Source organism: Armigeres subalbatus, unplaced genomic scaffold, assembly GCF_024139115.2.
Source record: "Armigeres subalbatus isolate Guangzhou_Male unplaced genomic scaffold, GZ_Asu_2 Contig1232, whole genome shotgun sequence".
NCBI lineage: Eukaryota > Metazoa > Arthropoda > Insecta > Diptera > Culicidae > Armigeres > Armigeres subalbatus.
Window position 1 is genome coordinate 133,036 of NW_026941993.1, and position 25,676 is coordinate 158,711.

Here is a 25,676-nt window from a genome sequence, read left to right on the forward strand (position 1 = left end):
GCCGGCTGATCTGCCTGCCATTTACGTCCGCTTAAACGATTTTTCTTCGCTTCCGAACGTTCTTCACTTGCACGCTTCGTGTTGCCGCTTTCTATGACGAGAACCGTCTGTTTAGAGACTTGAACTTTGTATTAGACGTCTGTATTAGATGTCACTTCACGCTAAGTCCAACCCTTGGACTCTTGATACTGTAGGGTAAGAAAACTGCTTCGGACGGCGTGTCCGCACAACTAGACTTCTGTATCGAAAAGACTCAAATGGACTTCTTCATTGTGGACTTGTAAAAAGACTTCTCTTTCGAAAGACTTCTATAAAAAGACTTCCTCGATTTACTTACACCAAACTTAAATACTAGTTTACAGTTTACCTAGCCTAAGTTATTGTTATGCTACCTGATGATTGTTGTGTTACCACGTTGACCGTTCGTTATGGTTTTATGGCCCTTGGCATTTTTGGCTGTTCCGGGTTTTTACTGTTGTAAAGAAAGTTTACCTAAAGAATGCAAGCGTTGGGGTTTTCGCTTGTTTGCCAAAAAGGTTGTTGATTATTTATAGCTCTTGAATGTGTGACTGTTTTGCTGGGTTATCATTAGTTTGGATTGTTCAGGAGGAAACCCTGAACGTTGGGAAAATACAGATAGTTCGGTTGCAGTTTGATTGTATGATTATGTTTTAGGGAATTACAATGTTAACTATGTTAAAGCATACTAGTTGCGTATGCTACAACTTCTTCGCACTGGAACAATATCCTTCGTTGTGACCATGTTGATCATAGTCGTTGGACCGATATTTCTGGAACGGACAGTCCTTGGAGTAATGCACAGCAGCTCAAGCAAGGCGTTGCTGGACCGATGTTCTTCTGGTTCTGCCGGATCTTGACTCCGGCGAAGCTCTTTCGGAACGAAAACTCCTGTTGTACTGCTTCTTCACTTGCTTTGCTGCACTCGAAGACGCCGTCTTTATCATCGGTGTTTGATGTTCAGAAGCCGCTGACATTCATCCGAAATGTGCTCCAGGGTTATATCGTTCCGCTCTTCAACGCGGCAACCTCGTCTGATTTCCGCATCACTTTCCGTCTTCAACCCACAAACCAACAGTGCCTTTTTTTAACTGATCCTCCGAAAGCTCCTAAAGTGATTTTTTCAATACATTCTATGATGCACGAGAAAAGCATCATCGCCGCTAGGTGGATTCATCTGGGTTTTATTCATATAGTATTATTCGTGATCAAATCACTTTTAATTATGGGCTACCTCCATAATCAAAATAATCATAATTTTGTGAACTGTAATCCATTAATTTTACATTTTATTCATTCAGCTTTGCGATGTCATCTCCAAGTGGGAAACAGCACTCCGTGAGAAGGGATCCGGAAAGTTTGAAAACTCGCGTGTCATTCAGCTAACGTACAAGAACCGTCTCTATTGGAAGCATGCAGCCAAGCTGGAAACCGAGAAGGAGCGACTCCTTCTCAGCTACCAGATCAATCAACAAGGTTAGATAAGATTACTCAGTGGGAGACAATTCCATAACAAATCTATTTTTTCTTGATTTCAGTTGTTCAAGGACGATTCCCGTTGTCGCGGGATTTGGCCTTGGAGTTAGCCTCACTGATGGCTCAAATCGATATGGGAGACTACGCAGCTGACAAGTCCAAAACAAGTTCCTTGCAAGCGTTGGACAAATTCTATCCATATCGATACAGGGATGCGCTCACGTCAGAAGGTTTGAAAGAGCTTCAAGAAGTCGTTGCGGGCAAATGGTCCCTGTTGAAGGGTCGTTCCGTTGTAGATTGCGTCCGAATATACCTGACTTGCGCTCGGAAGTGGCCATTCTTCGGCGCTGCTCTTTTCCAAGCAAAACCCCGACATTCCGATCAAGCGATGGCATGGCTGGCTGTCTCTGAGGACGCCCTCAGCGTTCTTGAACTCTCGTCCATGGGATCAATCGCACGATATCCGTACAGCTCTGTGATGACCTTCGGAGGTTGTCAAGATGATTTCATGCTGGTAGTCAGTGCGGACGATACTTTGGCCGGAAGCCCTGAGCAGAAGCTTCTATTCGCCATGAGTAAACCAAAGATTCTGGAGATTACACTCCTCATAGCGGACTACATGAATGCCCTCGGTCATACACTTCCTGGAACGCCGCAGATGAACACACTGACGAGGAACGGAAGCCATCGAAGTATTAGGTAAATCACACCAAACTAACGGTCCATCCCATTCCGAACTCACCCAACCGCTTTTTGTAGATCCCGAGTCCACCCGGGTTCGTGCACGGGAACGCCGGCGCACAATACGCTCAACTCGTCGCATGCCAACACAACTCACGCCCACAACACGCTCACGTCCCACTCACATACGCTCAATTCGCACGTCAGCCACACGCTCAGTTCGCACGGCCAGCCGGACATCCTCAAGAGCACACCGGATCACCAGCGGCGTTAGAATGGTTGAGCAAGGGGAACGCAGCATAAATACGCACAACATATGCCGTCACGTCGCAATCATTCGGAAAAAGAAATATTCACACTCACAATCGTTCAGGTTAGACACCGAAGCAAGTTAGAGGATTTTGACCAGTGTAATTCGATTTACACAAGGCGTACGCGATCGCTTGCTGCGATTGAGAATTTGGTTATCCCCAACGTTGCCATGGTAACGAGTATGCAAGTTGATATTATTTGTGTACAGAATTGATTTACCATATTTTAGGCATTTATTTTCCAATATTTTTTTTTACCAAAATAACACTTTTCTAACAAACGGATCTAGTATACATTTAGGCAACTAAGGAAATACATTTGTAATATTTTACGAAAAGTTTTGAGTTTTTGTTTGATTTTTTTGTTTCCATTAATAACATATCTAATTTAATGTAAATAATTCTCATAACAACTAAGTGAACACTCAGTGAACTCAAAACTCCCGTACTCCAGTGTTAGAGAAATAAAAGTTCAAATGGTTTTCCAGAGTGCTCGATTTTTTTTTATTAAGATGATTTCAGTAAGTACTTTACACATTCTTAATTTATAGACTAAAGAGAATCTAACCAAATCCAATAAAAGTGGTAAGCGTGAAATGATAAACAAAATGAAAAAAATATGGAAGACTTTTCCGGAGGCGAATTGTTACAGATATGAATAAAAATAGGAAAAACATTGTGATTTTTTACGCAAAACTACTATATTTAGACAGCGAAACAGATAAAAAAACAGTTATACTACGAATGTATGAAAGAAATATAAATGCGAACAAAAAAGTTAACTAGACTAAAATTGGCAATTATACATAAATTCACACATACACACGCGCTCAGTAACTAAAAGATAGATTAGCGGCTGGCAAGTAGGAAAGCATGAAGTAGGGCCTCCATATTGGTCACCAGGGCAAAATACAACGCAATAGTCACAATGTAAACGCGGTTTTTCGTTGTTCAACACAAGCCATCTAACGGGAGTTTTGTAATCTCAAACTGTAGAGAATGAATCAGTAGGGAAGAAACATATTGTACTCCTCGAGGTTCTGTATCAATGCCTCCTTTCCGCAGAAAAGAGTGATTGAAATTGTTCGCACCACGATGAAATGGAGAAGTGAAGGTGGAAAAAGTTGGGCCGTCAGAAGGCAAGCTACCAGTAAGTGTGTCATAGAACCAGAAATGGGACAGGGAAACGCGTAAAATCAAAGAAGATGTAAAATTGAGTGGAGTGTAAAAATATAGGACATCGATGATTGTTTACTATATTGCAAATGAATTCCTAATGAAAGAAAGCCAGGGATATGTCTAAGGGCTTAAAAACCACGCCCTATCGCCTAGTTCCTCTTCTCAGGTGAAGAACTGTTTGCTTGGGAAATTCCTTCCAATGAGTAGGAGGGCTTGCTTAGCATGTGATGGTATATACAATGTCTTTTTTGTACACTTGGTATAACTCGTTACACGTGCGTCCACGCCAAAAATAATCTTTTATCTTTCCGCAGAGTATTGTACGCAGCACTGCATGCCATAGTATATCTGACTCATATGAAGAGGAAATCTGAACCTTATTTATCCTTGCGGTTGTAGGGTTTGGGACTTCGGGATTTCACCAGCCAATCACAGAAACAGGAAGTACTTTCACAACCACTCTTTATTTGCGACCGTACTCTTTTATAGACAAAGACTAACTGCCCTCTCTTGCTTTAGGCTACTATGATCTATCCAGATTACTATTAGACCCTCCAATCCCTCCTATATTTTATTATATTAATGCACAATGGTCGGATTCGTCAAATTTCACGACATAAATCGATAACTCGAAAACCATCAGTGCTAGAGTTTTGACGTCTTCAGAAGAAATGATCTACAAGAAGAGATCTATTTTTGGTGTAAGTTGTCATTAGGGTGGCCCTTCGGTAAATTTTTTTTGGAAATGTATTTTTTTACCCTTTTGAGTTAGGAGTTCATATAATTCTACAAAGTTGTAGAGAATTTCATTCTAAGCATTTTTGCTTAATATACATTTATTTTATCTCATATAGGTGATGTTTTATGACAAAATTGCTATATTTAGATAGGGTGGTCCCGAAAAAAATAGTTTTTAGCGTCCACTTTCATCAATTCAGAATATTTTCAAAAACTGTCTTAGCATCGCTTCACGGTCTTTGGATGGCGCATCTTTTGGTTACATAAGATGGTTGATAGCTTCATTTTCAAGCATTTTATAAGCGTTTTTTCATGAAAAAGTTATATTATTCTGAGCATTCTACTGCAGCTAGTAGCAAATATTAGCAAAAATTTCAATCGTAATCTGAAAGTATACATGCAGGCCCATCAAATCCATGGTATTTCATTTGTCCATGTTTGTCCACTTTTGTATTATAATCATATTAGTTTTTGTATGAAAAATCAACTATTCCATGGGAAACACATATACCATATCTCTGATTTCGCAATATTTGGTAGAATCATTCGTTTTCGAAAATAAATTAACTCACTTTTTAATTTTGCCCGATTTCGATCCAGAGTGGTCGAAAAAATCAACATTTTGGAAAACATATTTTTTTAAAACATAATTTTTGAACTACTGGACCAATTATCAATGTTCATGGAATCATATGTAGTATTGGCGACCCTTACTTAGAAACTGTGAAAATGAAATTATTCTGCGAATTAGCCATGAAAAACCAACTTGAATTTTATGATTTTGTATTTCGCCACAAAAGTAGCGCTCTTAAGCATTTATTTCATGAGAACATCTTAAAAACCGTTCCCGTAGTTAAAATGTCAAAATGATTTTTTCGACTTATTTTCCACACGAGTTGATTTAAATATTTTAGATAAAGAACGATTCTTTGTGGGCTTTGTGGCCTTGCGGTTAGCGCCGTCAATCGTCTAGAGGCATGGAGCGTGGGCTCGATTCCCGCCTCGATAAGAAGGAAACTTTTTGTGATCGAAATTTTTCCACCGGTCCACTGGGTGTTACGCGTCCTGTCAGTTGTCTAGGTGTTAAGTGTTCAATCTGTACGACCTCTGGTCAAAGGCGGTGTTCTTGTCTTTTATTCTACCAAATATTGTGAAAATCCAAAAGATGATATATGTGTTTCACCCTAATTTTTCGTACAAAAATAATACTATCGTCAAACAAAAGTGGACAAAGATGGACAAATGAAATGCCATGGATTTGATGGGCCTGCATGTATACTTTTAGATTACGATTGAAATGTTTGCTAATATTTGCTACTAGCTGCAGTAGAACGCTCAGAAAAATATCACTTTTTCATGAAAAAACGCTTATAAAATGCTTGAAAATGAAGCTATCAACCATCTTATGTAACCAAAAGAAGCACTAAACAAAGACCGTGAAGCGATGCTATGGCAGTTTTGAAAATATTCTGAACTGATGAAAGTGGAAGCTAAAAACTATTTTTTTCGGGACCACCCTATCTAAATTTAGCAATTTTGTCATAAAACATCACCTATATGAGATAAAATAAATGTTTATTAAGCAAAAATGCTTAGAATTAAATTCTCTACAACATTGTAGAATTATATGAACTCCTAACTCAAAAGGATAAAAAAATACATTTCCAAAAAAAATTTACCGAAGGGCCACCCTAATGACAACTTACACCAAAAATAGATCTCTTCTTGTAGATCATTTCTTCTGAAGACGTCAAAACTCTAGCACTGATGGTTTTTGAGTTATCGATTTATGTCGTGAAATTTGACGAATCCGACCATTGTGTAATGTGGTATATAATCCTTGTACTTCACTGGTTCGGTTCTCACATGTTTCTCTCTTTGATTCTTACAATCCGTATTTCTTGATGTATCGGTTGGGTCAGGTGGCAGAATCTTTTTCAAATGAGTTACCACTCTGCGATATTCTTTCCCAGATTCACGCGATGGAATTTTTGTGTCCCCGCCTACTTTTCTTATTACTACGAATTCTTCTGGGGAGAAGTCTGCCTCCAGCTTGTTGTTCTTCTTCATTCTTTTCGCCAGAACGTGGTCGCCTATATCGATGTCACTCTCCCTAGCTTTTCTTCTGTTATCTGCATATACTTTGCCCTTTTCCTTCAAAATTCTGTCGCGATCGCGTATTTCGCCATCTTCTAATATCATTGGTGGAATTACGGGTAACTTGCACCTAATGTTGCGCCCGAACATAAGCTCAGCAGGTGATTTTCCAGTAGTGCTGTGGCTAGTGGAATGATACGTTAGAAGATATTTTCGTAGCTCTGTTCTCCATTCCTTTGCAAGTTCCTGTGCAATTCTAAGCCTCTTAAGAAGCGATATGTTCTGCCGTTCAACCCTCCATTCATTGCAGGCCAGTATGGTATCGTATTAATGAGTATAATACCGCTATCTTCGCAAAATTCGCGGAATTTTCATTGAACTGTGGACCGTTATCTGCTCTCATTGTGTTTGGAAGACCATACCGACCAAAAATTGTTGCCAACTCCCTTATAGTGTCCGAAGCAGTTATTTCCTTCATTTCTGAGACTTCCATAAAGCGACTATAATAATCAACAACAACCAGTAAATATTGACCCTCAGGAAGCGGACCCAGAAAGTCCACCGCGACATCGACCCACGGTTGAGTCGGAAGTTCTCGCCTTATCATTGGTTCTGGTGGATTCGGCGTAGATACTAAAGTACAACCTTTGCATTGTTTAACGAATTTTTCTATATCGTAGTCCATTTTCGGCCACCAAACATTTGTTCTCAAATGGCTTTTCATCATCCTTACGCCCGGATGACCTTCATGGTCAATTTGTAATATACGTTTTCGTAGACTCCGTGGTATGACAATTCGGTCTATTCTTAATAGAACGGTATCGATAATAGACAATTCGTTTATAATTACTTTGAAAACCAAAGGCATACTCTGCTTTTCTCCAGTTTTCAGCAGGTGTATTACTTCGGATATTTCTTCGTCTTTCTCACTTTCATCTTTAATTTCATCCCACTTCAATGCTATCAATGAGCCCGCCATTTCTGCTATTTCTCTTATTATCAATTCCTCCTCTGGATCAAAAGCTTGTGATTGTATATTTGATAGACGAGAAAGACAATCTGCAATATTCTGCGGTCCTGGAATATGTATCACTTGATAATCGAAGGATTGTAAACGTAATACCCATCGTTCGATTCTAGCACACGATTTCGATTTTGGTGCAAACAAAAATTGCAATACTTTGCAATCCGTCATCAGATCGAAACGTCTCCCATACAAATACATTCTAAACCGTTCAACACTCCAGACCAGCGCCAATGCCTCTCTTTCTGTCAGCTGGCAGTATCGACGTTCAGTATCCGTTAGAGATTTTGATGCAAAACATATAACGCGTGATACCCCATCCTTATTTTCTTCACATAAAACTGCTCCCAGATCCGATGGACTTGCATCGGCGATTACAATTGTTTTGTGCCTTATATATATATATATATATATATATATATATATATATATATATATATATATATATATATATATATATATATATATATATATATATATATATATGTTATACCTTTCTTCGTAAGTTCTCGCAGTGGTTCAGCTAGGGTAGCCAGATCTAGTATAAACTTATTCATATAGTTTGCTAGTCCAAGAAAACTACGAACTTCTGACTCCGAAGAAGGGAAACGAAAAGACAAGACGGCTCTTATCTTGGATGTTGATGGACTCATACCTTCCTTAGATATACGGTTTCTAGGACACCCCAGTGTCCCCCCAGTTTGAAACCCCGAACTCGCATTTAGTCCAATTTAATTCTACGCCTCTATCTTTGAATCTTTTAAGTGTGTGTGTGTATCTTCAATCTAACCCCCACTGCCCGGCAGTGGTATTATGGAAAAAAGCTGTCTTTAATAGAGTCAGCTTTAGCCCGGGTGTTAGAAGGTGCTAGCTCTACTGCAGCTCCAGTGACCCATTTCAGACTGCCTGGTAACTCACGTCCAGTCCGAGGTCACTTTCACTAGCAATAAGCCCCGCCTGTTTATGCTACCATTATCAATTGGATAATGGATCCATAAACAAACTTCGGGATTTTTTTAATCCAGCGCGCATTTAATTTTGGAATCATATAAAAACATATTGAAACAATCTCACCAAATTGATCCAATCACTTCCACGAACAATTTACTTCACTATTTCAAAGCTATACGGAGTAATTCGTTAAATAAGGGATAAATAACCATCTATATCTGGCATTATCACACAGCCACACATATTTCACCAAAAACATCCCCGCACCGCATACACAAACGACTTCGCGCACTCAATTAAGAAATACATTTTATTAACGGTAAATTCCAAACTTCAAAACACTTTTCTACTACATGCAAAATATAAACATCAGCCGAATCTGTTTCTTGCGCGAACGAACAAAAACGTGACAGCAAATTCAAAACCAACCATCCGCGCGCATGGCTTGCTGCGATCATCTCTATCTTTGAATCTTTTAAGAACCTAAAAATAGTTATTTGCATTCCATTTATAACCTTTATATTAACCTAAACAAAGAAAATTCAAATTAATCTACCTTTTCCAAATTGCTGTCATGTATCTCCTTTGTTTCTCCTTCAACGATGATATCGTCTAAGTACCAATAAGTACCCTCACAACCTGAAAGCATTTCTTCCATAATGCGTTGGAAGATTTCTGGAGCTGTTACCAATCCGAAAGGAAGCCGCTTGAACCTGAATAACCCTTGATTTGTTATGAATGTCGTGATGTCTCTCGAATCCTTGTCAAGCTCTACTTGATGGAACGCTTCTCGGATATCCAGTTTACTCCACATCTGCCCTTTTCTTAATCTTGCCAAGTACTCATCTACAACTGGCATGGGAAAATGCTCCCGAACTACAGCTTCATTCACGCGTCGTAAATCCAGACAAATTCTCGGTTCACCAGATGTCTTACCCACAACTACTAATGGCGACACCCAGGTTGCTGGCCCTCGCTTCACTTCTATAATGTCGCGTTTCAGTAGTTCTTCTAGCTTCCTGTTTACTGCTTCTTCCATAGGAATCGGTACTCTTCATTTTGGCATTTTGTCCAATGCGTACCTCAGCTTCAAACGTTCCAATAACGGATAACGGTTTATCACTTCCGTAACCTTTCAATATTCTTGAGCATCCTTTTGTCGACTTCAGCACACGAACTTTTTCAGTTTTCAACGTCTCCCACGTCTCCATCCTAATTAGATTTGCATCAGCGCCCGAATCAATAAGTACTTTAATAGATACATCTCCTATTGTGCAGTCCAGAATGTTGCTTTCGTTTCCACCATAGAAAGCATAGTATACCTTCGCCAAGTCCTCTGAGTTGTTTTCCTGCTCTTCATCATACATCTTTTTAGTTGCAGGTACGTGCTTCACCTCGTAAAGCCTCTTAGATTTCTCTCCGCCAGCGGAGTGTTGCTTACGTTTTCTGCACATCACTTCGAAATGATCCAAACCATGACATCGCCGGCAAGTGCGTCCTTTCGCTGGGCAATCCGAAGACTTCGAAAAATGTCCCTGATGGCCACACGAGTAACAAACCAACTTATCGTTCTTATGATTAGATACTCTTCGCGTAGCTTCCGGATATACCGGATGTTTTGATGGAGCTCCGATTCTCTGCACACGATCTTTTCCTGTGATAATAGTGTAAATATTATTGAAATATAATTTGAAGATAATAACATACCGTATACACCAATTAAACTAACGTTTATTCTTACCGTTATTCAGATGAAATTTATTAGATATAGTTGGAATCTTGCGTGTGCTACCGATCTCATAAACGGGTGTATCACGTATGTCCCTGCAACTTTCCTTCAAATCTCTTAACTGTTGGTCCGTGTTTTCAATCGCTGCAGCAATTTCTTCGATTTCTCTCAGCGTGCGATCTTTTTTAAGAATTGCTTTACGAAGCTCATCTGAACGGCAATTTTCCACTACCACATCAACCAAGTAAATTTCTTTCAAAATCTCACCAACCTTATCCGAGTATTTCTCGAAACCACAGTTCAATGCACGAATATATTATTTTATGATTCAGACGAGTGAAATAGAAAAATTAGGAAAACACGAACTCATATGCAAACATACTTGTTCATTTATTAGATCTTCTAAATCCTTATTCCACGACAAACGCTACTGGTTCTTATAGTCCCAAAAATGCTACTGGTTCATATTACTCCATGAACGCTACTGGTTCATCTACATTTTATTTGACGCTACACGTTCCTATAAATCATGTTTTTGTTTTTCTGCATACTAGGATAATTGTTTAATTATTTGATAATTATTAGAAAGTCGTGACCGGACGAGGTTTCTAAGCTCGACCGTTCGCCGCAACAATACTCAGCAAACTGACCAAACCAAAAACATTTTTGCGTTACCATGGAGCTCAAATTAACACAATACACGTTGATTCGAGTTACTCAATAAATTAGTGCATATAATTAGAACATATGTCAAATGCAGATTTCAAGGAATTGATGATAATGGCATTTTGCTGTAATAATTTTATCACAACATCTAATGCCAATCTTATCCACTACATTCTCCCCCTCCTCTACTCTTGAGGTGATTTATTGCAAATTTTATTGAGATGCCCCTGTTGCAAATATCTTTGATCCTAGATAAACATTATTAACCAATTCTTATGAATCAATCTTAGATTGACAATATGACAATCCGATCCAAATGCCATCCAAATTCAATCGGAATCCTGTCCGAATTAAATCCAAATTAAATCCAAAATCAATCCGAATGCTGTCCAATCCAAATACAATCCGAATGCTGTCTAATCCAAATCCTATCCAAATCCAATTCAAAATTAAATCCAAATCCAATCCAAATAAAATCCAATCTAAATCCAATCCAAATTCAATCCAAATCCAATCAAAATCCAAATCTAATCCAAATTCAATCCAAAACCAATCCAAATAAAATCTAATCCAAATCCAATTAAAATCCAATTTAAATTCAATCCAAATCCTATCCAAATCCAATTCAAATTCAATTCAAATCCAATCCAAATCCAATCCAAATAAAAATCCAATTCAAATCCAAATTCAATTCAAATCCAATCCACATCCAATCCAAATAAAATCTAATCCAAATCCAATCCAAATTCAATCCAAATCCAATCTAAGTCCAATCCAAGTCCAATCCAAGTCCAATCCAAGTCCAATCCAAATCCAATACAAATCCAATCCACATCCAATCCAAATCCAATCCACATCCAATCCAAATCCAATCCACATCCAATCCAAATAAAATCTAATCCAAATCCAATCCAAATCCAATGCAAATTCAATCCAAATTCAATCCAAATTCAATCCAAATCCAATCCAAATCCAATCCAAATCCAATTCTAATCCAATCCAAATCCAATCCAAATCCAATTCAAATTCAATCCAAATCTAATCCAAATCCAATTCAAATTCAATCCAAATCCAATTCACATCCAATCCAAATAAAATCTAATGCAAATCCAATCGAAATTCAATCCAAATCCAATCCAAATCCAATCCAAATTCAATCCAAATCCAATCCAAAATCAATCCAAATCCAATCCAAATAAAATCTAATCCAAATCCAATCCAAATTCAATCCAAATCCAATCCAAATCCAATCCAAATCCAATCCAAGTCCAATCCAAATCCAAATCCAATCCAAATCTAATTCAAATCAAATCCAAATTCAATTCAAATCCAATCCAAATCCAGTTCAAATCCAATCCAAATTCAATCCAAATCCAATCCAAATCCAATCCTAATACAAATGAAATCCAATCCAAATTAAATCTAATCCAAATTCAATCCAAATCCAATCCAAATTCCATTCAAATCCAATCCAAATCCAATCCAAGTCCAATCCAAATTCAATTCAAATCCAATCCAAATTCAATCCAAATCCAGTCCAAATTCAATTCAAATCCGATCCAAATCCAATCCAAATTCAATCCAAATCCAATCCAAATAAAAAATAAAATCTAATTCAAATCCAATCCAATACAAATACTAATCCAAAAGATCAATCCAAAATCAATCCAAAATGCAATTCAAATCCATTCCAACTCCGCCCATCGCCACCCAGTGACGAGTACTGTAGACATGGTGCACAGAAGGTTGTTGTCTACACATTTTACTGCTGTTACCAGCTGGAAGCAAGTTTCATCGAAGTAAACAGTCGATACCTCATTATTCCGTGTTTCTTCAAATCCTAATTTCAAATATAATAGTTGTATCCAATTTTCATATCAATTCCTAATCAAATTTAATCCAATATTAGGTCTTTTATTCATTATGCCATTTTTCCACCTTTTTCCACTTTGGCCATCCATCCACCGATCACATATTTTATCCTAATATTATATCTAATGTTGGTTTTCCATTTGTGTTTTAATTTTTTTTTTGCCAACTTTTTTGGCTTTAATTTTTGTTTTTCTCAATGTGCCATCTTTTTTTTTGCATCTTTCTTGTCACCCGACCTACTCCTCTGCCCTTTCGCCAGGGAGCCTACCAGGGACGCTAGCATTCTTCATTGTTTTTATTTTTGTTTTTCATTTTGCCAACTTTTTTGCCTTTAATTTTTGTTTTCCTCAATGTGCCATCTTCTTTTTTTGCACCTTTCTTGTCACCCGGCGTACTCCTCTGCCCTTCCGTCAGGGAGCCTACCGGAGACGCTAGCATTCGAACGTCATTTTTCATCTTATCTTCCTTTCTAACAATTCCTCGGGACATATCCTTCCTTACCTGATCTCGATGACACCGATGTTCCGAAATTCCAGGGAGCTCAACCAACTAAAAAAATCACTATTTCAACACTACCGGCTGCGTCATTGTCGTGACCGGACGAGGTTTCTAAGCTCGACCGTTCGCCGCAACAATACTCAGCAAACTGATTTCCGTCGTCGATTCGTTCTGACACGAACTCGAGGAAACCAAAAACATTTTTGCGTTACCATGGAGCTCAAATTAACACAATACACGTTGATTCGAGTTACTCAATAAATGAGTGCATATAATTAGAACATATGTCAAATGCAGATTTCAAGGAATTGATGATAATGGCATTTTGCTGTAATAATTTTATCACAACATCTAATGCCAATCTTATCCACTACAACCAAGATAAGAAATAAAACTATACCCGCTTCATTTTTTTTTGCGATGGTTATTGATATGGATGCATGGTATTTATTTAGCTATATATTCTTATGTACGAAATTAATAAACGATGCAGTAGTAGAGCGGATGTCATGGGGTAGGCTTTGAGCATTTCGGCTGATATGCGGTCGACCCCTGGGGCTTTATTCGATTTCATGCTATGGATGGCTGTTTGAATCTCTATCACTCAGCGAACTGGACTATCGAAATTTTTTTTTTTTTTGTGTCTTTATTAAGGAGACTTTAAACACTATCGAAATTCATAACTGGCGCCTTATGAATCTTCGACTGATTATTCCACCAACAGTGCTTCTTATACGCAGTTTCCTTCTCAAGTAATCAAGCGTCAATGGGCGCAATTCGCCCAGATTGTTCTCGCTGGTGGCGATGAAGGCATTCTTGATGGCGGTCCATTGGTCTTCCACGCTGCCACCTTCCGGAATATCTGCAGCACGCGTCTCCAGTTCTTCAACGAAGGACCGTTTCACCGTGGCATCTTCCAGTCGGCGTGTGTTGAATCGTCGTCCAACTCTTTTCTCCTGCCGACAAATCCGCGCAATGCGCAGGCGTATTTCGCCGATGAGGAGGTGATGATCAGACGCGATATCGGCACTACGTTTATTCCGTACATCAAGAAGGCTCCGTTTCCATTTTCGGCTGACGCAGATGTGGTCAATTTGATTTTCTGTAAAGCCGTCACCCTCCTGAGCCCTCCTTAGCCGTGCGGTAAGACGCGCGGCTACAAAGCAAGACCATGATGAGGGTGGCTGGGTACGATTCCCGGTGCCGGTCTAGGCAATTTTCGGATTGGAAATTGTCTCGACTTCCCTCTGGGCATAAAAGTATCATCGTGTTAGCCTCATGATATACGAATGCAAAAAATGGTAACCTGGCTTTGAAACCTCGCAGTTAATAACTGTGGAAGTGCTTAATGAACACTAAGCTGCGAGGCGGCTCTGTCCCAGTGTGGGGATGTAATGCCAATAAGAAGAAGAAGAAAGCCGTCAGGGGAGACCCACGTGACCTTGTGAACCGGTCGATGAGGGAAGAGCGATCCCCCGATCACCATGTCATTATTACCACAACATTCTGCGAACAGCTCTCCGTTTTCGCTCATTTCTCCGAGACCATGGCGTCCCATAGTGCGCTCATGGTTCGAGTTGTCGGATCCGATCTTCGCATTGAAGTCGCCCAAACAGATCTTCATATCAAGGGAACAGATCCACCTTCGGAATTCTATCTACGACGGCATTGAGTTGACTGTTGTCTTGCAGATCGGCAGCATCGGATGGCGCATAACATTTGATTATAGTAAGGTTCGGACCCGTGTTCTAAATCTGGCAACGATTATCCTTTCACTTATAGGTTCCCACTTCATAAGCGCAGAGTGTGCCTGAGCGCTTAGTAGGAAGCCAACTCCGCGATGCCGGGGAGCGTTCACCTCGTAAAGTATAGCAGAACTTGTCCCGACGGCGTTCTGTGTTCTCCAAAGTTTGGCCAACGGACTTCACTCAGTCCCAGGATCTCAAGCTTGATGCGGCGTGCCTCATTGGCAAGTTGTGCCAATTTACCCTGCTGGGCTAGGGTTAAAACGTTCCACGTTCCTATTCCTGCCCGTTGTCCGCTTATATCCTAGTGTTCTTAATTTACAATCTTTTAGAAAGAGAATCCTTAAAACGAGACATTTTAGATATCAACCTGAGTTATAAAAATTAGACGATTGCTCAACAACCACACACTTAAAATAAATCGCAGATTTCTGTGAAATTTCACCGAAATCTCAACAGCAGAACTGTTCGGTGAAAATTTTACAGATTTTTTGGTGGTTTTGACAGTTGAACAAAGGAAAATACCGCAGAAAATCGGTGAAATAATTACCGAACAAATCTGCTGTTGAGATTTCGGTGAAATGAAGCAAAATTCACCGAAATCTGTGAAATGATTTAAGTGTGAACCACCATCGATTTGCTCTCAAGCTATTCTTTGGTAAGCAATGATGGTAATAGAACTATGACACCACAAAGGACTAGATTAGCAAATAGTTCATATAAGCAGCTTGGAGTACTGGGAATCACTATATGGAGCAGACCTGGGATTCAATAGAAGGTCAGAGAGATGAAGAACCTCTCTCTCTATCGCTCAACCGAATGGACAGAGTTGATAATAACCAGCATGATTACGTGCGACAAACCGCATGCTTTAGCTCAGTTCAGGAGCGAATTTCAATGCGTTTGATCCGGACAATAACACCCTTTGGGAGCAAAATATACAAAGTGTCGTTCCCCAAATTGTAATAATAATTCGCGATTTTCGCAAAAACATTCATGGGAACCACTGTCCAAAATATTGAAAACAAAGACTTACTTCTAAACACCATTCGGCGTCCCTGATCAAATATCGTGTGAATTAAACAATATAGAGCAGAGGTTCCCTAACTTTTAGACATGCGACCCACCTAGCAGAATCCCATATTGCTTGCGATCCACCAGGTACCAAATGCATTCACTTTGTGAAATTAGATAAAAATGAGTTCGCGTTAGATTGGACAAATCATAATAAATTGCTTTATATTCTATTAGTGTATTTGTCACAAATTTCGTCAATTTTTTGGATTGGATTGGTTTGGATTTGGATGGGATTTGAATTGAATTTGGATTGGATTTTGATTGGATTTGAATTGGATTTCAATTTGATTAGGATTGGATTTGAATTAGATTTGGATTGAATTTGAATTAGATTTGGATTGGATTTTAAAAAGATTTGGATTTGATTTAGATTGGATTCGAATTGGATTAGGATTGGTTTTGGATTGGGTTTGGGGTTTAGATTTAGATTGTAGAGTACTTCTTTATACTTGAAAAATATCGTATAACAAAAAAAAAAGTCCGTTGGCCTCGTCAGGTTTGTTGTTCTTTAATCTTCAAATCATTACTTAGATCCTAATTCAAAATATGGAATAGATTTGTGAGACAAAATAGTAACAAAAATGTGAAATAAGATTTGTTTTTCGCGACCCACCATTGAACAGCCCACGAAACCCCCTGGGGGTCGCGACCCACAGTTTGGGAACCTCTGATATAGAGCGTAAATATAAATCCGCGTTTTTCGCGACACAATTTCAAACAACCGCGATTTTTGCGACTGGGAGAGCAAATCCGCGAAAACCGCTATTGTTGTAACAGCCCTGCACATAAAAACAGGTTATAAAACTAAAAAATAAACTTATATTTCGAAGTTTCCTTTATTTGTATAAATTCTATAATAGTAGCAAACTCGTTATGAATATTTAGCCAATCCATTTGGCGATATTTTTTTCAAAAGGATGATTACGGTGCCTTCACGGTAGTTTTATCTTCATGCGTACTGCATCCTTACAGCACTATAAAATTTAAACTTTCGCTTTTATTAGGGGGAAAGACGGCTTTGGCAGGTTTTGTTATATTATTGGCAGGGGGGTTTTTGTCGACCAAATTTTATGAAATTCGGCCACAATATTCTTTGATATGCAAAGTGTTAGGTGTGATCGTAGCACACCACGCTAAATTTAAACTTTAAATTGGTTACCATAGCAACGTAATTTTCAATCTTAGCAACCTGCGAGTTGCCCGAGCCTAACTCGCTCTCTTTTGCATTTAGCCGTGGTCTAGTGAAGACGCAATAAAATTAGTTATTCCGTAATTAGTAAAACCACGTTTTTCACTATTTCGGCTGATCCCGAAACACAACATTTGGCGACGAGGTGAAAGTGAATAAGATTGTTCCTTACGCAACAAATTCAAATTCGGCGCAGTGCGAAAATGGCGACAAATTCAGTTCCGGCACACGGAGAGGAAATCCAGCAAGCGATTCTGCAAATGGCTGACTTGCTCCAACGGTTGGCCACACCGACGCCGATCAACCAGGAGAAAGTTCTAGAGTCCCTTTCCACAAACATGATTGAATTTGTGTTCGATCCCGACAATGGCATCACGTTTGAAAAGTGGTTTGCACGTTATTCGGACCTTTTCGACAACGACGCCCGGAATCTCGATGACGCGGCCAAGGTACGTCTTCTCTTGCGGAAGCTAGATCATGCTTCACACAGCCGCTATGTGAACTACATCCTGCCCAGGCTTCCGAAGGACATCCAGTTCATTGACACGGTTTCCACGCTGAAGAAAATTTTCGGCACGTCAACATCTGTTTTCAACAAACGCTTTCAATGCTTGCAGCTGGTAAAAAGCGAAGCCGAAGACATTATCAGTTACGGAGGAAAGGTAAACCGTGCATGCGAGGAGTTTGAATTCGCAAAAGTAAGTATCGATCACTTCAAGTGCTTGGTTTTCGTATGTGGTCTTAAGGCATCACGCTACGCGGACGTTCGGGCACGTCTTCTTTCCCGCATGGAGGGCGAGACCGCTAACGCACCGGTGACTCTCCAAACGCTCATCGACGAGTTCCAGCGACTAGTCAACCTCAAGGCGGACACGACGCTCATCGAAAAACCATCGGTTTTGAAGCACGTGGTCCACTCGATCTCGGAGAAAAAGGAGCATCAGTCGCAACGTCCATCGAAAGCAAAAGGTAAGCAACTACCATCTACACCATGCTGGCAGTGTGGTCAAGTTCACTACGTCCGTGACTGCCCATTTTCCGACCATCGCTGCAAAACATGCAATCGCGTCGGCCACAAGGAAGGTTACTGCGGCTGCATCAAGAAATCGCCCGGCGGTAATTCCAGCCCAGCTCAATCGACCGCAAAGAAGCCTGAAACGAAGAAGAAAAAGAAATCTGGTGGTTACAGTTCCCGAGGGGTCTCCGTGGTGAACCATATTGCGAACCGATCAAAAAAGCGAAGATTTGTGACGACAATCATCAACGATGTCACAACGTCGTTGCAACTATTATAACCGGCAAGAGCGACTGAGGTAGACGGAACCGAACGGAGATACTCGCGGAGGAACGATTGGTTAATTAAATTATAATAAATACTTGAAGGGTTTCGGAGCTGTTGTAAAAGGAGATGTTACTCGCTTGGTGGTTCGTGTTGAAAGAGACCGACAAACGCCGGTTCATTTATTCGATGACGCTTGACATACGTCAAGCGTTTGATATAAATATTGTTTATAATGGTTACACATTAAACTGAGATAACTCATTTTAAGGTACATAATAATCCTTCCCTTTTTATAGATGTTCGATTATCTTTTATAATTGACAAGACATGAATTAAACATTGACAGCAATATTAACAAACTTAACTTCGATCTTTGAAAATATTTGAATTTACTTTTCAGATTGTTGCATCGCGTTTTCTTCGAACGCATTGGCAGGCCATCGAGCGCCAAATTAGTAATCATTCGTTTTCGATTCGGCTTCACCGGCAGAAGTTCGTCGTTTCTTCGTCTTAGCAAATCGCTCTCCGGGATTCCCCAGAAAGAGTCCTCGCCAAACGTACTACATGGTGGTGGTAATGGATCGGCATCATCGACATCATGATCGACATGTACCACCATCTTTCGTCGAACCCGGCCGTCCTCATCATGCACGATCTTTATTAGACTTCTGCGCGCCGTAGCTGTAGTCTGTAAAATATTTTTACAAAAACGTTTACGAAAATTAGCTTTCAACCATTTAGACAGAGGGTTACTGTTTCTGTACCATAACACATCATCAGCCATCCGGCTGCCTAAAGGATCTTTACTAGGCGTTTTGTCAATATCGTTACTATATCTCGTCGACAATTTATCATTGCGGTTATCACATTTAGTTAATGGTACATTTTTATCGTTTTTGTTTAGTATTACATTAATCATATCGATTAACAATTTAAAATAATAACATAAAACATTTCGAGAAGAAATAAATCCTTCCATCGTCATATTATTTTTTAAATGTATTAAAACTAGTCCAATTAAATCCTCCTCTGCGTAAAAGTACTTTGGGTCAAGTAAAAACATTCTAATTACATCTTTAACCATTCGAACTATTCTCTCCGCCTTGCCATTAATAGCAAGATTATACGGATGACTGTTTAAACCCCATATTCCTTGCCTCTCAAAAAAGTGAGGACTTAATAGAGGACCACTACTTGACATTCTGTCTGGAAACCCATATTTAAGGCCACCTTACACCTCGGGAAAATTTTCCGGCGGATTTTAGTCCCCGTGCATTTTAAATGGGGCCGGGATTTTGATTTTCCGTGCCCAAATCCCGAAAACATCGCATATGTAAAAACACATGGGGAAAAAATCCGCGGATCAAATTCCCGAGGTGTGAGGCTACCTTTAGCAAAATATGCTAACAGTAGTTTTATCAATTCTTCACATTCATTTTTATTTTTCCTCCGTTCAACTTCCATCCACTTTGAAAAGCCATCAGCGTTCAAAAACCAAATGTGATGCTTATAGTAGAAATATTCTTGGTGTATTCTATCAAAAAGTGTTGTGGAAGGAGTACATTTCAAATTATTCAACTGTTTTGGTTGCTCTGCCATAACAGCAGAAGCATCACAAGCACTAACAATCATTTCCAAATCAGCAACTGACTGCTCCAATGGGAATCGCAAACAAATATCAGCACTATTATCCCTTATTGCATCGGGAACGTCAAATGCTTTCCTATAAATAGGTGTGTCAATTTTTAAAACCAATTCGGCTTCATAACCTTTAATTGGAGTCAAAAAATCTTTAATGAAAACATCAGACAATTTAGTCTTGACATAAATCATTAAATCGTTGTTCTTGTGTATACTTATTCTGTTTCCAGTTACTTGTTTTTCAAAACTATTACGCCAGTTGGGAAAGAAAACATCCAACCTGGTTCTCCCAAATAAAGGAATAAAATCATGATCACTATCCAATACTAGAAGTTTCAATTTTGCCTTTATATTCCGAAATACTACCGAAACAACAACTTTCCCAACAATTTTCAATCGAGAACCGTTTAACACTATCAAACTATTGGAACTTTTTTCAAGTGGAACATCGAATTTAGCCAAAAATAGCTTCTTACCAATCACGGAAACGTCGGAGCCACTATCAATCTCCATCTGCCTTGAATATCTAGTTCTAGCAAACATGGACGACTTTTGCTAATGGAGGAAACATGCATGCACTGTAATTCACCTGGATCCAAATCATCACTTTTGTCTTCCCAACTACTCATCATATTCGACAAATTATCGTCATTTTTCGCACAGGTTTTTTCAAAGTTGATGTTATTGATCGGACCGAGGATCGGACTCCTCTTGAATTGCTCCAGCTTCGGGCACCTCCTGCGAACATGTCCTCGAACTCCACAATAGTAGCACACTCGTCGGTCGATTACTAGTTGCTCATCGCTTTTGAGTTCCACCGGGTGAACCACTGCATCCTGGTACCACTTTTTGTTGTTCATGGTGCCGCTCTTGTCTAACCTGTTCAGTCTCCGAACGATGATTCGCGCGATTGTTGTACCTATTGTAGGGTTTTGTGTTGCGCTCGTCATCGCCTGAAAATGTCTGTAGCCTACTCGGCTCTTCACTGGACCATGCCCTTGATTTAAATTTGCCAGGCGTTGAAAAAGGTTACCACGACTTCCAACAATAGAAGCAATTTGTTCAAGAGAATTGTTTTGTGTTAATGTTTTTGCATTAGAAGCAGCAAACTCCATGTAGAAATAATTTTCTCAACTTGAGCTAGATTCAATTTGTCTCCATATTCCGCTAATAACTTTTGTCTCAAGGCGTCATCCGACAAGCCAATGAGAATTCGATCAAGTATGCGATCCTGTTTATCACCTTTAAAGTTACAATACTCAGCTTGGAGTTTAAGCGAAAGAAGAAAATCACTGGCTGTTTCACCAGGTTGCTGTACTCGGGACCCAAATTTAAACCGTTGAATCAAAGCTGTATCAGTTTTGTCTAACTTTTGTTTAAGTTTATCAATCAGTTCATCTAACGGTGCATCATCAAGCAACTGTTCACTAAAGTACAAATTTTGAGCCACTTCAAAAAGATAATCACCTCCAAGAAGGAACATCTGGTCTTTCTTGTCGGCATCTGCTACTTTATTGACACGAAAATGGTACCCAAGCCGCTTGAACCATGATGCGAAAGATTGTCCCTTACGGTACGGATCGATATTTGGTGCTACGTACGAAATCATTTCTATAACTTTTAAAACCAACCAAAATAATTCAATTTGAATAAGGAATAACCCCAAAATAATTCGGATAAATGTTTCAAATCAATTTGTTACAATGATACCATAAAAGCACACTAATTAAAAAGATCTTAACTGATTTCAAAAAATTCACGCACAACTAATTAAAAGCAAAAAACTTCCATTGATCATCAAGAAAAATAAAAAAATCACCAAATAAATATATCAAAACCGTTTCACGTTAGTGTATCCGCCATTCATGCGATAAACAGCATTTTGTCCAATTGTTCTTCTACACAATGCCCTCTTTCACAAACAAATATAATCCAGAGCTAAAACATTCACTTTTTTCTCAAAACTTTCAAATTTCAAATAAAAGAAACAATGTATAATCAAAAAGGACTTACCGCAATACAATAATATCAAACCCGAAAAAATGATTTACTCCGGTAGTTTCAGCGGGTTCTAATTCCAGAAGGAAAGGAAAAACTTCCTCTTCGCCGGCAATCGCCACTATTTGGAAAATAAAGAAGAACACTAATTAATCAACCTGATAATTGGTTTCTAAAACCTTTTCACTCTTCCTTTGTTGTTCCAACCCTTTGTTAAAAACGTAAAACAATAGGCGTAGTTTTAATTTAGCATACAATTATCACCGGCTAAACATAAAGAAAAGAAAAATTGATTATTTAATTATATTAAAAAATCTTTTTCACAACTTTTTTCTCCGTGTTTTGTTGTTTTGTTTCAATGAAATGAAATCACTACCGTACACCTCATACACCACAAAATGGTGTTTCACTAGCTCAAAAACGTGCTTTCATTAGCTTTTCCAATCCCTTTATACTTTACCAATACCGCTTCTCCGGGAAAATCCCAGTCGGAAATGTTCCGATATCTACCACCTGCTCTGCAACCAGTCTAAACTTTCTGTGCCGCTGCTGTTGAAATCGCGCTCCGCCCCGGAGGCAAAACTGCACACTGCCTATCCGGCAATCGCCCGGGGAACAGCACTTTTTTTTCTCACACGCGCACTTTTCGTAGATTTTCCTCGTCGCCAATATTATAACCGGCAAGAGCGACTGAGGTAGACGGAACCGAACGGAGATACTCGCGGAGGAACGATTGGTTAATTAAATTATAATAAATACTTGAAGGGTTTCGGAGCTGTTGTAAAAGGAGATGTTACTCGCTTGGTGGTTCGTGTTGAAAGAGACCGACAAACGCCGGTTCATTTATTCGATGACGCTTGACATACGTCAAGCGTTTGATATAAATATTGTTTATAATGGTTACACATTAAACTGAGGTAACTCATTTTAAGGTACATAATACAACTTGATTCTGCAAGCGACATCACGGTAATCTGCGAACAAACATGGCATCAGCTGGGTAACCCACAAACGACGCCCCCATCGATCAACGCAGTCAACGCATCCGGTAAACCACTGGGGCTCATTGGCGAGTTTGAATGCAATGTCACGTTCAACGGGACAACGAAACGTGGCAAATGTTTTGTCTCGTCATCCCCTAGCCTCAACGTTTTCGGCATCGATTGGATCGATATGTTCAATCTGTGGGCACTGCCATTCGATTCGATCTGCAACAGCATCTCTTCGACAACCAAACCAGCGTTTGATGACGAGATCCAAAAGCTCCGGAGTGACCATCCGAACGTGTTCGACGACTCGCTAGGACACTGCACAAAGACAAAGGTAAAACTTTTCCTTAAACCTAACGAAAAACCTGTTTTTTGCCCAAAGCGCCCGGTTCCATTCAACACAATTCCATTGGTTGACACCGAGCTAAACCGTCTCGAATCCATGGGAATCATCACTCCAATCGATTTTTCGGAATGGGCCGCTCCGATCGTTGCTGTCCGTAAACCCAATGGACGAGTTCGCATCTGCGCGGACTATTCGACAGGACTGAACAATGCGTTGGAAGCAAACCATTATCCTCTGCCGACGCCTGAAGAAATTTTTGCTCAGTTGGCTGGTAGTCGTGTCTTTAGCATCATCGATTTGTCGGACGCATACCTACAGGTCGAAGTGGATGACGATTCAAAGAAGCTATTGGGTCGTATGAATAAAAAGTAGTAAACCTCAACCCTTGTAGCATCTACTCGAAAGTATTTTCCACAGAGTAAACTACAACTTTGGTATGAATAAAAACAAATTCGAACATGTAGCCGAAGCTATTTCGAACTTGAGCATCTACTACACAAGGTAGAAACGTCAAAAAAAGAAAACTAGAGTTATTTTTAAAAACATCCTAACTATATTTTTTGTACTTTTTGTTTTTCTTATTTTTTTTTCTATAGCGTTATAAACTTATTCTCACGGGTTTTCAAAATTACATAAGAGTTAGTAGGTTTGAAATAAAATGTAGGAAATGCGTCTGGAATCTCGTCTGGAGTACTGAAAATTGAAAACTTATTTTACGAAAAATTATCATCTTTTTCCAGTTACGACATTTTTTTAGTTCACGCTCGGACTCTCGGACTGTTTGTTTGTGTCGCGAATTCATGTCAGCTACGCAGTGAAAATCTTACATTATGGAAGAAAATCGCCAGTTCCACGAAAACCAGTTGTTGAAGTCGAATTTGCATATCCAGAAGTGAACTTGCAGGTGCCAAATGATGACGAAGATGGATTATCCAAGGAAGTTCCAGAAAAATCAACACAAATCAGTGATTTCCATTTTGCTACCGCTTTGCGCCGCTTCGGGAGTGTCTTGTTGCAAAAAAATCAAACCCCCCAGATGAAGAAAATGAAATCACAGGCGGCAAAAGAAATGATTATGCATTTCTTGGTGGAACATGGCATCGAATTAACAGAAAAACAAATATTGAAAAAGGTGAACAATATGAAATCGCGAATCAAATCCAAAACGGACAAAAAGGCTACCGGGAATAAACAAATATCCTTGAATCCGGGAGAGAGAATCATCTATGACCTCCTAGGAGCTGAAGAAAACCCTGCAGTAACGAAAGTGAACTGTAAGTATTTTTATTCTAAGAAATAAAGAGTCCTTTAATTAATAAACTCTAAATGTTTACTCACAGATGGTGTTTCAGTGGGATCGAGCTCCACTGCTGTGATGAAACGGAGCAGCATGATAATTTCGGACGACGAAGAAGACATGCTTAATTCACTGGTCAACGTTGGACGTTCGGTTCTTAACGTTTTGGCAGAATCAGGCCAAATAGGCTCCGGAAAATCGCGTACATCTGAAGAAAACAGAAACCACAAACGCCAAGTGGGTGCTACAAGCGAAAACCTCGAAGGAATCAAGAAAAGCTCTCGAACGCTCAGCTTCAGCAAAATGTCCTAATCAAGCAATGTGAAGTTCTTGAGCAGCAAAAACGGATTAATGAGAGGTTGGAGGTCGTACTCGATAAGGCAGGAGAATTATTGAACCGTTATTTGGAATGAGGAACCGTTGACAATATGGAGAACGTAGTTTCCCCGGAATTTTAATACATGTTTACTGAATTAATCCGTAATTTAAATGAATAAAAGCTGTTAAAGTTGTGTTTATTGTTTTGGATAACGACTGTCTCCGGATTTTGTTCAATATTCTGATGACACTGATTTCCCAATAACAGATACAGGATCCATTTTCCTACCTTTGAGATTTTCGGCCTTATTTTTGAATTTATTACAATTTTGTTTGATTACGAATTTAGAATTATAGAGATTTCGATAGAACTTCAAAGAGATTGATTGCAGGTACCTGGCATGATTGAATTCTAAGAGGTTTTCTATTTCCGTGATGATTTATAAAGAAACACAAATTATTACTCCGGTAATTCATCCAGATACGGCAGTTTTTCTGAAATTGATTCTGCAGAAGATCTTCCAAAAGACCTTCCTGCGGAAGACCCTTCTGAA

At 39.3% G+C, this 25,676-nt stretch overlaps 3 protein-coding genes across 3 annotated transcripts in view; all 3 read left to right on the top strand.

The window, feature by feature from the left end:
* Nucleotides 1–3,745, top strand: part of LOC134202462 (uncharacterized protein CG43867-like) — a 99,355-nt gene extending 95,610 nt beyond the window's left edge. Inside the window, 3 exon segments of the mRNA XM_062677446.1 lie at nucleotides 1,320–1,494; nucleotides 1,557–2,193; nucleotides 2,254–3,745. Of these exon segments, the coding sequence (XP_062533430.1) occupies nucleotides 1,320–1,494; nucleotides 1,557–2,193; nucleotides 2,254–2,449 (1,008 nt within the window). The 3' untranslated portion in view covers nucleotides 2,450–3,745.
* Nucleotides 3,746–17,454: 13,709 nt separating this feature from the next.
* On the top strand, nucleotides 17,455–18,463 carry LOC134202459 (uncharacterized protein K02A2.6-like). Its single transcript, XM_062677442.1, has 2 exons — nucleotides 17,455–18,367; nucleotides 18,441–18,463. The coding sequence occupies exons 1-2, from the start codon at nucleotides 17,455–17,457 to the stop codon at nucleotides 18,461–18,463; spliced, it is 936 nt and encodes a 311-aa protein (XP_062533426.1).
* A 4,499-nt stretch (nucleotides 18,464–22,962) lies between these two features.
* On the top strand, nucleotides 22,963–25,339 carry LOC134202460 (uncharacterized). Its single transcript, XM_062677443.1, is given in 6 exon segments — nucleotides 22,963–23,045; nucleotides 23,105–23,495; nucleotides 23,544–23,878; nucleotides 24,315–24,781; nucleotides 24,848–25,019; nucleotides 25,022–25,339. Coding segments are annotated over 6 exon segments (1,644 nt in total). The 3' UTR covers nucleotides 25,218–25,339.
* Nucleotides 25,340–25,676: the final 337 nt, after the last annotated feature.

Coding starts and splice junctions, on each gene's coding strand:
- LOC134202459 (XM_062677442.1), top strand. CDS start 17,455: ATGGCGACAAATTCAGTTCCGGCACACGGAGAGGAAATCCAGCAAGCG. Junction 18,368..18,440: donor CATCAAGAAATCGCCCGGCG/GTAATTCCAGCC, acceptor TGGTGGTTACAG/TTCCCGAGGGGTCTCCGTGG.